This window comes from Triticum urartu, chromosome 5A, assembly GCF_056163025.1.
Source record: "Triticum urartu cultivar PI428250 chromosome 5A, HENAU_Tu73, whole genome shotgun sequence".
Taxonomy (NCBI): domain Eukaryota; kingdom Viridiplantae; phylum Streptophyta; class Magnoliopsida; order Poales; family Poaceae; genus Triticum; species Triticum urartu.
In genome coordinates, this window is record NC_141877.1 from 425751311 (window position 1) to 425766613 (window position 15303).

Below are 15303 nucleotides of genomic sequence, written 5' to 3' on the forward strand. Positions count from 1 at the left end.
GGGGGAGTGGCCGTGGCGACCAGCTCAGCCTGGATACGGGAAGTCTCCTCGCTAAACCCCAGGATTAGATTAACATGATTGGCAAATAATTGCAAACTGCACTATATTTTAGAGCAGCTAATGGCTTCATGCAGCCTGTAGAAAGCTGAGAATGGCCAAGCATAAGCGTGCAAGTTACGGGGATGTCTCGAGGAAGATGCTGAGGATAAGCTTCAATTATATTAGTTGTTTAACACCGGCAGTCCAGGCACCAATCTTTACGAGTCAGTAGTGAACTATGGAGGAAAGGGATATGCTAGAATTCAGGGGCTTTACGAACTTTCGGTGAAAAGAATTTCACAACAAATTAATCAAACGCTGCAGTTTAGATTTGGAGAAAACAGTAAATATTATGCCACTTTCTTGCTTTCTCCTTTTTTTCCGGGTGGCTCTTATTTTTTGTTGCTTGAAACATAATTAAATTAGCAAAAACTTATACAAGCAAGAAGGATAAGCAAAATGACAATAGTGGACCCTGTTGCACCCATCTTGTGGGAGAATCCATCATTCATTGGATGGTTCTTGAGTTGGTTGTAGCCCAGTCAACCATGGATTAAACCCGAGTTCAAGGTCGTGTATGCATCGTTAAGACATGATGTTATTTTGTTTAGAGGCGATGTTCTCGCTGGTGATCGTGTTAAATCTTCAATCTTTGTATTTTCAAATTTCTTTAATGTCCGTGATTTCAATTTTCAGTACATGCCTTGAGTCTGTGTGTGGATACATCTACTTTACTTAGTGTTTCTACAAGGAAAATGGAACCCATAGTTAGAGGTTTTTCTCCGCCGAGATCTCCGACCAAAGACATGTTATATGCTAGCTTCTCCATAAAGAAAAGAACTTCCCTCTTGAAAGGGAATGACCGCAAATTAAGATGCCAAAGTGCCATCTTCGTTTAGCCATAGCCACTAGTTAATTCGCCAAACTTGGTCAAACTTTATGAAGTTTGATTTTCAGTCAAATCAAATACATCAACAACAATAACAAAGCCTTTAGTCATAAACAAGTTAGGGTAAGCTAGAGGTGAAACCCATAAGATCTCGCGACCAATTCATGACTCTAGCACATGGATAGCAAACTTCCACACACCCGTGTCCATAGCTAGTTCTTTGGTGATACTCTAATCCTTCAGGTCTCTTTTAACAGACTCTTCCCATGTCAAATTCGGTCTACCCCGACCTCTCTTGACATTCTCCGCACGCTTTAGCCAAATCAGTCAAATTCAGTCAAATCTAATATGAAAATTAAATAAAAACAAAGGGGGTGCCGGTTATATGCAATTAATTAGGGGTAATTATAATGAAATCGCTCCTCTTATCCTTCCTTAATGCACGAGAGTAGTAGAGTACAACCATGATCGGATTGCCGCAGATAATTACGTTGTTGCCTCCCATGCGACCATGTTGACTGTTCGAGAGACCAGATCACACCGTGAATGCACGATTATATAAGTTACAAAGAAGATGAGGTATGTCTTTTATCTTCATCTATATTGGTAATATATGTTGTCGTGGATTTGTCACGGCAGATGTTCTCGTGAAAGGACTTAGTCGTGGAGCCATCGCAACTAGGAAGCTTAAAGGGGTTAAGGTGGGACAAAGGACACGAGGGTTATACTGGTTCGGCCCCTTGCGGTGAAGGGTAAAGCCTAATCTAGTTGAGGTGGAATTGCTAGGGTTTCGATTGCCAGGGAGCAAATCTGCTATGCCCGGCTCTCGATTTGGTGTTACTTGCCCTAAGCCGCCAGCGGGTCGTCCCCTTATATACACGGGTTGACGCCCTGCGGCCTACAGAGTCCCGACTGGCTCATAAACAGTGTCCGGCTCGGTGACTAGTTAATCTTGCCTTATAACACAAGTCATGCCATTACGGCGGTTTATCACTATGGGCCGTAAGTCGCCTGCGGGCTTTAGGCCCTTTATTGAACCGCCATCTTCAAGCTTGATACTGGGCTTCGTATGGTGATTTGTCTTAGCATAACCCGGCCCCTCCTGGGCGGGTTACGCTAATACTTATATCCTCAACATTAGACCCCAGATTGATTTGAACCGGTTCATGTCAATCTTCAATACCTTAAGAAAAAACCTTCTGTCTTCTGTCTGTGCAAAAGTTATAACCCGCCATGACGCCATCTTCTGGATTTGTAATAACCCGCCATGACGTCATCTTCCATTAGATTCATATTTTATTCTGTCATATCCCAACGGATCCTTATCTTAATGACCTCCCGAAAGTCGAGGCGTCGGAGTAGCTGGATAACCACGTCTGGCCTCCTCGTTTCTCGCACCCTCTCTGTCAGTCTTTCCTTATAAATAAGCATGACCTTTAGGTCTTTCTCCATTCTCCCCTTTCTGTCGTCTTCTTCCTCTCGCGACTCCGCTGCTACTCGAGCTCCGCCGCCGCCGCCGCAGCAGAGCACCCCATCTTCGTCGATCTTGGCCGCTGCATCAACCTGAATCGACCAGAGAACGACGATAATCCTCCGCAGTAGATCTACAGCTGTAAGTCTTAACCTTCCCACACTTCAGATCTGCAGCTAGGGTTTTTGAGTTCCTCCATGTTCTTCATGGTTCTTCATCGTTTCTTCGCGGTTCCTCCACCGCAGCTTTTTCTGATCCAAAAAGAACATATAGCTTGTGAGGTAACTGTTTCGCATCCATTTCGGATGCCAGTAGATTCCTTCCTCTAGTTCAGAGGCCTCATTAGAGCTCGTAGATTCATCTGCACTAGATGTTTAGGTCTAGAATATTTTCTTTTCTAAACAACTGTTTGATCCAAAATAGCAATTGCAATATGTGAAACTTGTTTGTGTGACACTTAGGCAAAAACTGTATCTGTTAGATCCGCCTAGCCATGGCGACTCTTATCGCCGGCTTAAAAAGATGATAATCAATAATTCCGACCACCCATGGTAGTTTAAATAACTTGACTGTTTATGATGCTCATGGCGTCTTGAATAATCTGATACATTTAGCCATATGTCCTTAGGCCCCTTGGTAAGCCGCCATCTTGAATATGAATTGAAATGTTTTCCTCCGGCTTAAATTTGAACCGGAATTTCCATCTTGTCATAGGCTTCCATCTCCATAATGCCGCCCAAGGATCCCAAAGCACCCGTTACATGCAACTGGGTTAAATCTATCGTCACAGATAACACCTTTAATGAGTTCGTGAAGACTGGTTATCTGCCGAAGAAGGAAGTCATGTCCTATCGTGCTCCTGAACCGACAGAAGAAAAACCTCAACCCAAGGAAGGAGAAGTTATTGTCTTCACTGATCATATGAACCGGGGCTTTGCTCCACCCAGCTCAAAAATTTTCAGAGACGTCCTGCACCTTTTTGACCTGCGACCTCAAGACATCGTACCTAATTCCGTGTCAAATATCTGCAATTTTCAAGTGTTCTGTGAGGTGTACCTTGGAGAAGAACCCAACTTGCTACTCTTTAGAGAGGTATTTTATTTGAACCGTCAGAGTGAACGCGTCAACGGGCCCAGGTTAGAACTCGGTGGAATCTCAATCCAGCGGCGGAGAGACTATCTTTTTCCATATGCCGAACCGCCGAGTCACCCTAAATATTGGAACCAAACATGGTTCTATTGTCAAGACACTTCTCCGGCCAACGAGAACCCTCTACCCGGCTTTCGCGCCCTGCGCCTGGAGTCAACTCACCCCCTGCCAGATAAGTTGTCTCTGGCTGAACGTCTAACACTCGCCCCCACCATGAGCAAGGTCAAGGCTCTTCTGGGGAACGGCCTAAATGGCATTGATCTGGTCCGGGTTTGGCTTGCCTGGCGGGTTATTCCTTTGAGCCGTCGCCCCGGCTTGATGTGCAATTATACAGGCCAAAAGAATGACCCTCTACGGCACAGTCCTGATGACTTACCTGAGGATGTTGTCGATGACATGACCAAGTATCTTCTGAATGAGAGCCTGGCAGATTGTGGGAAAGTAGGCCTAAGTCCCTTCTGCAAAGCTAACCCGGCTCCAGCGGTAAGCTATTGACTTGAGCATTTTTACCTTCAACTTTAGCAATTTCGTCTTTACTCAAAACCTTTGCTGTAATTTACAGGCTGATGACGAATTTTGGAAGGTCAAATATGACCATGAGGCTGCAAAGAAAGCCCGAAAAGCCAAGAAAGCCACCAGGAAAGCCGCTGCCCGGAAGAAAGGGAATAAACCCAGCGCCTCAGACCTGCTTCATTTGGACGATACCTCCGAGTCAGAGGTAGCTCTTGACTCTTTAGGCTCCTTTTTTAACCATCTTATTGACCTTGATTATCATCAGGAGGATACCGGAGCAAGTCATGTGGTGATTGAAGAGGTAACTATAATTTCCTCCGACTCCGAGCCTTTGCCGAGGCAGAAAATCCGAAGAGTAACCCGGAAAGTAAGATTTTCCCCATCCTTTAGCTTACCAAGATCCTCAATTTCTTTTGAAGCGACATATTCATGAGAGCCGGAGGCAGACCCGGACCAGCAAAGATGCGGAACTCTCCTCCGGCTTACCTGACGTAACAAGGAAGCGCCGGGCTGAGGTCATCTCCGATTTACATTCTTTTTACCCCTTGGCGGGTTTCATTCGTCAACCACTCAATTCATCTGACTAAAATTATCAGGGAACTTCACCTTCATCTGGTGAATCAATGCACCAATATGCCGGCTTTCAAAACCGCTCCAGGGTAATAATAATCTGCTTATCTTGTGCTTATCTTACCACTATTTTTTGTACTAACCTTTTTGATTTGTACTAAGCATACAAGTGAAGCCCAGCAAGAGGGCGAAGAAGAACAAGCCGACCGAAGGGCCGATCTTAAACCAACCAGAGCTCAGAACTGCTGCTCCTGATACCTCCGCTCATGAGCCGCCGCCTGAACCGATCCACGACATTCCAGCGCCTGCCACTGATCCGCCTGTCGAGCAAACCCTTGACGGCTCTGAAAACCCGGAGATCCCTAGCCCAGCCAAAGCGGATGACCCGGACGTCGAGATCATCAAGACTGACTTCATTGAATCGGGGAGACCCACCGTGCTAGCCAAGTGCTCCGCCAAGGAAGAACTTCTGGAACGCCGCAAAGCCAAGCTGGATGTCACTGATTATACTCACCTAAGTATTGGAGAAATCATCTCTGGTTATATAAATCAAGTGCACAACAGCCGTGACCTGGAAATTGACATGGCGAAACAGATACACCAAAAATCTGAGGTATAACTCATGTCGCTATATGATACGTCTCCAACGTATCTATAATTTTTGATTGCTCCATGCTATATTATCTACTGTTTTGGACTATATTAGGCTTTATTTTCCACTTTTATATTATTTTTGGGACTAACCTATTAACCGGAGGCTCAACCCAGAATTGATGTTTTTTTGCCTATTTCAGTGTTTCGAAGAAACGGAATATCAAACGGAGTCCAAATAGAAAAATCCTTTTTGGAACGTGATTTTCTCACCGGATAAGACCCAGGAGACTTGGACCGTACGCCAAGGCATCGAAGAGGCGGTCACGAGGGTGGGGGGCGCCCCCCCTAGGGCGCGCCCCCTGCCTCGTGGGCCCCTCGAAGCTCCACCGACGTACTTCTTCCTCCTATATATACCCACGTACCCCCAAACGATCAGAACAGGAGCCAAAAACCTAATTCCACCGCCGCAACTTTCTGTATCCACGAGATCCCATCTTGGGGCCTGTTCCGGAGCTCCGCCGGAGAGGACCGTCATCACGGAGGGCTTCTACATCATCATAGCCTCTCCGATGAAGTGTGAGTAGTTTACCTCAGACCTTCGGGTCCATAGTTATTAGCTAGATGGCTTCTTCTCTCTTTTTGGATCTCAATACAAAGTTCTCCCCCTCTCTTGTGGAGATCTATTTGATGTAATCTTCTTCATTTTGCGGTGTGTTTGTTGAGACCGATGAATTGTGGGTTTATGATCAAGTCTATCTATGAATAATATTTGAATCTTCTCTGAATTCTTTTATGTATGATTGGTTATCTTTGCAAGTCTCTTCGAATTATCCGTTTGGTTTGGCCAACTAGATTGGTAGTTCTTGCCATGGGAGAAGTGCTTAGCTTTGGGTTCGATCTTGCGGTGTCCTTTCCCAGTGACAGAAGGGGCAGCAAGGCACGTATTGTATCGTTGCCATCGAGGATAACAAGATGGGGTTTATTTCATATTGCATGAATTTATCTCTCTACATCATGTCACCTTGCTTAAAACGTTACTCTGTTTTTAACCGAATACTCTAGATGCATGCTGGATAGCGGTCGATGAGTGGAGTAATAGTAGTAGATGCAGAATCGTTTCGATCTACTTGTCACGGACGTGATGCCTATATACATGATCATACCTAGATATTCTCATAACTATGCTCAATTCTGTCAATTGCTCAACAGTAATTTGTTCACCCACCGTAGAAAACTTATGCTCTTGAGAGAAGCCACTAGTGAAACCTATGGCCCCCGGGTCTATTATCATCATATCAATCTCTATCACTTTAATCTTGCTTTGTTTTTACTTTGCCTTTTACTTTTCACTTTGCATATTTATACCAAAAATACCAAAAATATTATCTCTATCAGATCTCACTCTCGTAAGTGATTGAAGGGATTGACAACCCCTAATCGCGTTGGTTGCGAGTAGCTATCGTTTTGTGCAGGTACGAGGGACTTGAGCGTGGCCTCCTACTGGATTGATACCTTGGTTCTCAAAAACCGAGGGAAATACTTACGCTACTCTGCTGCATCATCCTCTCCTCTTCGAGGAAAACCAACGCAAGCTCAAGAGGTAGCAAGAAGAATTTCTGGCGCCGTTGCCGGGGAGTCTATGCAAAAAGTCAACTTACCAAGTACCCATCACAATCCCTATCTCTCGCATTACATTAGTTGCCATTTGCCTCTCATTTTGCTCTCCCCCACTTCACCTTTGCCATTTTATTCGCCCTCTCTTTCTCCTTCTCCTCCTCCTTCTCCTTCTCCTTCTCCGTTTGCCTTTTTCTCGCTTGCCTTTTGTTTGCTCGTGTGTTGGATTGCTTGTTTGTCGCGATGGCTCAAGATACTACCAAATTGTGTGACTTCACCAATACCAACAATAATGATTTCCTTAGCACTCCGATTGCTCCTCTTGCCAATACTGAATCTTGTGAAATCAATACTGCTTTGTTGAATCTTGTTATGAAAGATCAATTCGCCGGCCTTCCTAGTGAAGATGTCGCTACTCATCTGAATAGCTTCGTTGATTTATGTGATATGCAAAAGAAAAAAGATGTCGATAATGATGTCGTTAAATTGAAGCTATTTCCTTTTTCGCTTAGAGATCGTGCTAAAGCTTGGTTTTCGTCTTTGCCTAAAAATAGTATTGATTCTTGGAACAAGTGCAAAGATGCTTTTATCTCTAAGTATTTTCCTCCTGCTAAGATCATCTCTCTTAGAAACGATATTATGAATTTCAAGCAACTTGATCATGAACATGTTGCACAAGCTTGGGAGAGAATGAAATTAATGATACATAATTGCCCTACTCATGGTTTAAATTTGTGGATGATTATACAAAAAATTTATGCCGGATTGAATTTTGCTTCTAGAAATCTTTTAGATTCGGCCGCGGGAGTTACTTTTATGGAAATCACTTTAGGAGATGCTACTAAACTCCTAGATAATATTATGGTTAATTATTCTCAATGGCATACTGAAAGATCTTCTAATAAAAAAGTGCATGCGATAGAAAAAATTAATGTTTTGAGTGGAAAGATGGATGAACTTATGAAATTATTTGCCACTAAGAGTGTTTCTTCTGATCCTAATGATATGCATTTGTCTACTTTGATTGAGAATAACAATGAATCTATGGATGTGAATTTTGTTGGTAGGAATAATTTTGGTAACAATGCGTATAGAGGGAATTTTAATCCTAGGCCATACCCAAGTAATCCTTCTAATAATTATGGAAATTCCTACAACTACTCTTATGGAAATTATAATAAGATGCCCTCTGAATTTGAGAATAGTGTTAAAGAGTTTATGAATTCACAAAAGAATTTTAATGCTTTGCTTGAGGAGAAATTGCTTAAAGTTGATGATTTGGCTAGGAACGTTGATAGAATTTCTCTTGAAGTTGATTCTTTAAAGATTAGATCCATTCCTCCTAAGCATGATATCAATGAGTCTATCAAAGCTATGAGAATTTCCATTGATGAGTGCAAGGAAAGAACCGCTAGGATGCGTGCTTCCAAAGATGCCTTTATTAAAGCGTGTTCTTCCAATTCTTATGAAAATCAAGATGAAGACCTAAAGGTTATTGATGTGTCCCCTATCAAATCTTTGCTTTGCAATATGAATCTTGATGAAACTGAGTATGATCTTCCTTTACCTAGAAGGCGTTCTAAAAATTCGGAGTATTTAGATCTTGATGATGAAATTGATGAAAGTGAGATTGAAAGAAATAAAAATTTAGATGTTGCTAAACCCACTATATTGGATTTCAAGGAATTTAATTATGAAAGTTGCTCTTTGATTGATTTTATTTCCTTGTTGCAATCCGTGCTAAATTCTCCACATGCTTATAGTCAAAAGAAAGCCTTCACCGAACATATTGTTGATGCCTTGATGCAATCTTATGAAGAAAAACTTGAGTTGAAAGTTTCTATCCCTAGAAAACTCTATGATGAGTGGGAACCAACTATTAAAATTAAAGATCATGAGTTTTATGCTTTGTGTGATTTAGGTGCTAGTGTTTCCACTATCCCCAAAACTTTGTGTGATTTGCTAGATTTCCGCGATTTTGATGATTGCTCTCTAAACTTGCATCTTGCGGTTTCTACTATTAAGAAACCTATGGGAAGGATTAATGACGTTCTTATTGTTGCAAATAGGAATTATGTGCCCGTAGATTTCATTGTTCTTGATATAGATTGCAATCTTTCTTGCCCTATTATTCTTGGTAGACCTTTCCTTAGAACGGTTGGTGCGATTATTGATATGAAGGAAGGGAATATTAGATTCCAATTTCCATTAAAAAGGGGCATGGAACACTTTCCAAGAAAGAAAATAAAATTGCCATATGAAACCATTATGAGAGCCACTTATGGATTGCCTTTCAAAGATGGCAATACCTAGATCTATCCTCGCTTTTATGTATAGCTAGGGGCGTTAAACGATAGCGCTTGTTGGGAGGCAACCCAATTTTATTTTTAGTTTCTTGTGTTTTTCTTCTGTTAGGGAATAAATAACCCATCTACCTTCTGTTTGGATGTGGTTTTGTGCTTTAGTTAGTGTTTGTGCCAAGTTAGACCTATTGGATCTTCTTGGATGATAGTTATTTGATCTTGCTGTAATTTCCAGAAACTTTGCGTTCAGTGCCCGAATTATTAAAAATCATCAGAACGTGATAAAATACTGATTCAAATTTCTGCTGATCAATAAACAAATTTTCTAGGTCGTCTAATTTTGGTAGATTTTTTGTAGTTCCAGAAGTTTGCGTTAGTTACAGATTACTACAGACTGTTCTGTTTTTGACAGATTCTGTTTTTCGTGTGTTGTTTGCTTATTTTGATGAATCTATGTTGAGTAAAATAGGGTATGATCCATAGAGAAGTTGGAATACAGTAGGTTTAACATCAATACAAATAAATAATGAGTTCATTACAGTACTTTGAAGTGGTCTTTTGTTTTCTTTCTCTAACGGAGCTCACGAGATTTCTATTGAGTTTTGTGTTGTGAAGTTTTCAAGTTTTGGGTGAATTCTTTTGATGGATTATGGAACAAGGAGTGGCAAGAGTCTAAGCTTTGGGATGCCCATGGAACCCCCAAGATAATACAAGGACACCAAAAAGTTAAAGCTTGGGGATGCCCCAGAAGGCATCCCCTCTTTCGTCCACTTCCATCGGTAATTTACTTGGAGCTATATTTTTATTCACCAACATGATATGTGTTTTGCTTGGAGCGTCTTGTATTATTTGTGTCTTTGTTTGTTAGTGTTCCACAATCATCCTTGCTGTACACACCTTTTGAGAGAGCCATACTTGAATTGGAAATTGATAGAATACTCTACGTGCTTCACTTAAATCTTTTGAGCTATGTAGTTTTGCTCTATGCGCTTCACTTATATCTTTTGAGTGTTATAATTTTTGCTCTATGTGCTTCACTTAGATCTTTTAGAGCACGGTGGTGGTTTGTTTTAAAGAAACTATTGATCCCTCATGCTTCACTTAAATTATTTTGAGAGTCTTAATAGCATGGTAATTTGCTTAATATTAATATGCTTGGTATTCAAGATTTGTGAAATTTTCTTTTGAGTGCATTGAATACTAAGAGAAGATTGAATCATGATAATTGTTTTGAGATATGGAGGTGATAATATTAGAGTTATGCTAGTTTAGTAGTTGTGAATTTAAAGAATACTTGTGTTAAAGTTTGTGATTCCCGTAGCATGCACGTATGGTGAACCGTTATGTCATGAAGTCGGAGCATAATTTATTTATTGATTGTCTTCCTTATGAGTGGCGGTCGGGGACGAGCGATGGTCTTTTCCTACCAATCTATCCCCCTAGGAGCATGCGCGTAATACTTTTCTTTGATAACTTCTAGATTTTTGCAATAAGTATATGAGTTCTGTATGACTAATGTTGAGTCCATGGATTATATGCACTTTTTCCCATCCTTCCACCATTGCTAGCCTCTCTAGTACCGCGCACCTTTCGCCGGTATCATACACCCACCATATACCTTCCTCAAAACACCCACCATACCTACCTATCATGGCATTTCCATAGCCATTCCGAGATATATTGCCATGCAACTTTCCGCCGTTCCGTTTATCATGACGCTCCATTATTGTCATATTGCTAGCATGATCATGTAGTTGACATCGTATTTGTGGCAAAGCCACCGTTCATAATTCTTTCATACATGTCACTCTTGATTCATTGCATATCCCGGTACACTGCCGGAGGCATTCATATAGAGTCATATTTGTTCTAAGTATCTAGTTGTAATTGTTGAGTTGTAAGAAAAATAAAAGTGTGATGATCATCATTTTTTTAGAGCATTGTCCCAAGTGAGGAAAGAATGATGGAGACTATGATTCCCCCATAAGTCGGGATGAGACTCCGGACAAAAAAAGAGGCCATAAAAAAGAAAAAAGTCCCAAATAAAAAAATTAGAGAAAAAGAGAGAAGGGGCAATGTTACTATCCTTTTACCACGCTTGTGCTTCAAAATAGCACCATGATCTTCATGATAGAGAGTCTCTCGTTATGTCACTTTCATATACTAGTGGGAATTTTTCATTATAGAACTTGGCTTGTATATTCCAATGATGGGCTTCCTCAAAATTGCCCTAGGTCTTCGTGAGCAAGCGAGTTGGATGCACACCCACTTAGTTTCTTTTGATGAACTTTCATATACTTATAGCTCTAGTGCATCCGTTGCATGGCAATCCCTACTCACTCACATTGATATCTATTGATGGGCATCTCCATAGCCCGTTGATACGCCTAGTTGACGTGAGACTATCTTCCCCTCCTTTTGTCTTCTCCACAACCACCCTTCTATTCCACATAGTGCTATATCCATGGCTCACGCTCATGTATTTCGTAAAGATCGAAAAAGTTTTGAAAAAGTTAGAGTATGAAACAATTGCTTGGCTTGTCATCGGGGTTGTGCATGATTTAAATACTTTGTGTGGTGAAGATAGAGCATAGCCAGACTATATGATTTTGTAGGGATAACTTTCTTTGGCCATGTTATTTTGAGAAGACATAATTGCTTTATTAGTATGCTTGAAGTATTATTATTCTTTATGTCAATATGAACTTTTGTCTTGAATCTTTCTAATCTAAATATTCATACCGCAATTAAGAAATTTTGCATTGAAATTATGCCAAGTAGCACTCCGCATCAAAAATTCTCTTTTTATCATTTACCTACTCGAGGACGAGCAGGAATTAAGCTTGGGGATGCCTGATACGTCTCCAACGTATCTATAATTTTTGATTGCTCCATGCTATATTATCTACTGTTTTGGACTATATTGGGCTTTATTTTCCACTTTTATATTATTTTTGGAACTAACCTATTAACCGGAGGCCCAGCCCAGAATTGCTGTTTTTTTGCCTATTTCAGTGTTTTGAAGAAACGGAATATCAAACGGAGTCCAAACAGAAAAATCCTTTTTGGAACGTGATTTTCTCACCGGATAAGACCCAGGAGACTTGGACCGTACGCCAAGGCATCGAAGAGGCGGTCACGAGGGTGGGGGGCGCGGCGCCCCCCTGCCTCGTGGGCCCCTCGAAGCTCCACCGACGTATTTCTTCCTCCTATATATACCCACGTACCCCCAAACGATCAGAACAGGAGCCAAAAACCTAATTCCACCGCCGCAACTTTCTGTATCCATGAGATCCCATCTTGGGGCCTGTTCCGGAGCTCCGCCGTAGAGGGCCGTCATCACGGAGGGCTTCTACATCATCATAGCCTCTTCGATGAAGTGTGAGTAGTTTACCTCAGACCTTCGGGTCCATAGTTATTAGCTAGATGGCTTCTTCTCTCTTTTTGGATCTCAATACAAAGTTCTCCCCCTCTCTTGTGGAGATCTATTTGATGTAATCTTCTTCATTTTGCGGTGTGTTTGTTGAGACCAATGAATTGTGGGTTTATGATCAAGTCTATCTATGAATAATATTTGAATCTTCTCTGAATTCTTTTATGTATGATTGGTTATCTTTGCAAGTCTCTTCGAATTATCCATTTGGTTTGGCCAACTAGATTGGTAGTTCTTGCCATGGGAGAAGTGCTTAGCTTTGGGTTCGATCTTGCGGTGTCCTTTCCCAGTGACAGAAGGGGCAGCAAGGCACGTATTGTATCGTTGCCATCGAGGATAACAAGATGGGGTTTATTTCATATTGCATGAATTTATCTCTCTACATCATGTCATCTTGCTTAAAGCGTTACTTTGTTTTTAACTTAATACTCTAGATGCATGCTGGATAGCGGTCGATGAGTGGAGTAATAGTAGTAGATGCAGAATCATTTCGATCTACTTGTCACGGACGTGATGCCTATATACATGATCATACCTAGATATTCTCATAACTATGCTCAATTCTGTCAATTGCTCAATAGTAATTTGTTCACCCACCGTAGAAAACTTATGCTCTTGAGAGAAGCCACTAGTGAAACCTATGGCCCCCGGGTCTATTCTCATCATATCAATCTCTATCACTTTAATCTTGCTTTGTTTTTTACTTTGCCTTTTACTTTTCACTTTGCATCTTTATACCAAAAATACCAAAAATATTATCTCTATTAGATCTCACTCTCCTAAGTGACCGTGAAGGGATTTACAACCCCTAATCGCGTTGGTTGCGAGTAGCTATCGTTTTGTGCAGGTACGAGGGACTTGAGCGTGGCCTCCTACTGGATTGATACCTTGGTTCTCAAAAACTGAGGGAAATACTTACGCTACTCTGCTGCATCATCCTCTCCTCTTCGGGGAAAACCAACGCAAGCTCAAGAGGTAGCACTATACTTTACTTATCCTTATTACACCAGCCCCCAAGTCTATTGCTTATAATGAAATATGTTGTAGACTTAATACCAGCTTAGTAATACATGCAAGAAAACCGGCTTATCTTGTAGCACCCAATGGCCGGTTTAGACAACATGTTTGACCCGGTCCTTACCATGTTTTAATCAAGTAGTTTGAATAGCAATATGCATTAGCCCCCAACTGCCAAGTACCTTTGCTTGCAAAGTGCTTGGGACTTTATTTTTGATGAACCACTATTGTAAACAGCTTTCTTCAGCATACATTAGCCCCCAAGTGCCAAGTATCTTTGCTTGCAAAATGCTTTGGGATTTAATGTTCCATTATGATGATCCTGACTGTAACCCGACATTCATACAGACCGCCATGAATCAATTTGAATCAGAGATTTCTGATTTGAAGAATCGTCTGGAAGCTCGGGAGACTGAAACCCAAAAAGCCAACTCTAAATTTGAGTTCAGTGTATCTGAACAAGAGAAATTGAAAAAGAGCTTTGAAGCAGATAAGAAGGCTTGGGCTGATGAAAAGGTCGCCTTGATCAACCGGGCGGAGAAAGCGGAGGCGACTCTTGCAGAAACAACTGCTGAGTTATCCGGCTTAAAACGCCATATCTGTCAGATGGTCTCAGCAATCTTTGGCAAGTTATTCTGCAAGTGTTAGATATTTTAAATCTTTTTCAACAAATATCTAAACTGTCACCGACTCACCTGATTTTGTAATACAGGCCCCAGGAGTTCCAACCTTAACCAAAGCATGTTAATCAAGCTGAACGCGGTTTATACACTGGTAGAACAACTCTATACCGGGTCACAACGAGCTTTATCTGCCGTGGCCTTGTCGAATGAAGTTCCTACTCTCCTGGCGGATGTATTAAGGCGGCTTGTCGTGCTGCCTCAATGGGTCCAAGAGTTAAGACGGGCCTCTACAAGAGCCGGAGCCATAGCCGCATTAAGCCAGGCCAAGGCGTGGCTACCAGAGCTGGACCCGGCCGACATCGCCCTTGGATATCCGAGCCTGAAGGAAGAGGACACCCCATTTGACCATAAGAATTTCGCCGCCTGCGTGAAGGAAATACATCCTGTGGCCACTCTTATTGGTAATGACACGGACCTTACCAAGTACCAGCCGGGTTATGACAACCAGAATCAGAGAATCCCAACGCCACATTATGAAGCAGTCAGTCTAATCCCTCCAATTCGTAAGCATACCTTCGCCCCTGAAGTCGATCCGGCTGGGTTAATTGATGATGAAGCTGAATTTGAAGCTTTGAGTGGCATTGAATGGTCATCGTCAACCTTCCAGGACAGGGAAACAGACGGAGGAGCAGAAAGGGATGAACCGGAAGCTTCGGGCGAACAAAACGAGTGATCCATCGGGCGACTTATATTTATGCCTTGCTTAAAACAATGCTTCATTATCTGGACTCGGGGAGTCATGTAATAGGGTAAAAAACACTTAATTTTGTCGTGCCATCGCACACATGTGTGGCGCTCAACATTGTTTAAGCCGCCATCTTATATTCCTCCGTATTATGCTGATCCTCTTCTTTCCTTATGCAAAAAGAGCTGCTTTAATTGTCCTGCGTAAAGAACAAAACACAAGTCCCTTGGCGGCTTACCGCATGGAGGGTCATATATTTTACAGATAATCCGGAGTATGAATCAGAAATCATAAAAAAGCCGGTTCTCAATTATATCCTTGAGACATAATCATAATAGCATAC

The 15303-nt window shown here is 41.7% G+C and overlaps 2 protein-coding genes across 2 annotated transcripts; both read left to right on the forward strand.

Moving 5' to 3' along the window:
* Positions 1 to 3128: 3128 nt before the first annotated feature.
* Positions 3129 to 4648, forward strand: LOC147971732 (uncharacterized). The gene is made up of 4 exons (XM_087524090.1): positions 3129 to 4031; positions 4111 to 4266; positions 4327 to 4362; positions 4481 to 4648. Exons 1-4 carry the CDS (start codon positions 3129 to 3131, stop codon positions 4646 to 4648), a joined length of 1263 nt encoding a protein of 420 aa, XP_087380216.1.
* A 46-nt stretch (positions 4649 to 4694) lies between these two features.
* On the forward strand, positions 4695 to 14948 carry LOC147971733 (uncharacterized). The gene is made up of 4 exons (XM_087524091.1): positions 4695 to 4720; positions 4794 to 5244; positions 13941 to 14217; positions 14305 to 14948. Exons 1-4 carry the CDS (start codon positions 4695 to 4697, stop codon positions 14946 to 14948), a joined length of 1398 nt encoding a protein of 465 aa, XP_087380217.1.
* The last annotated feature ends 355 nt before the right edge of the window (positions 14949 to 15303 follow it).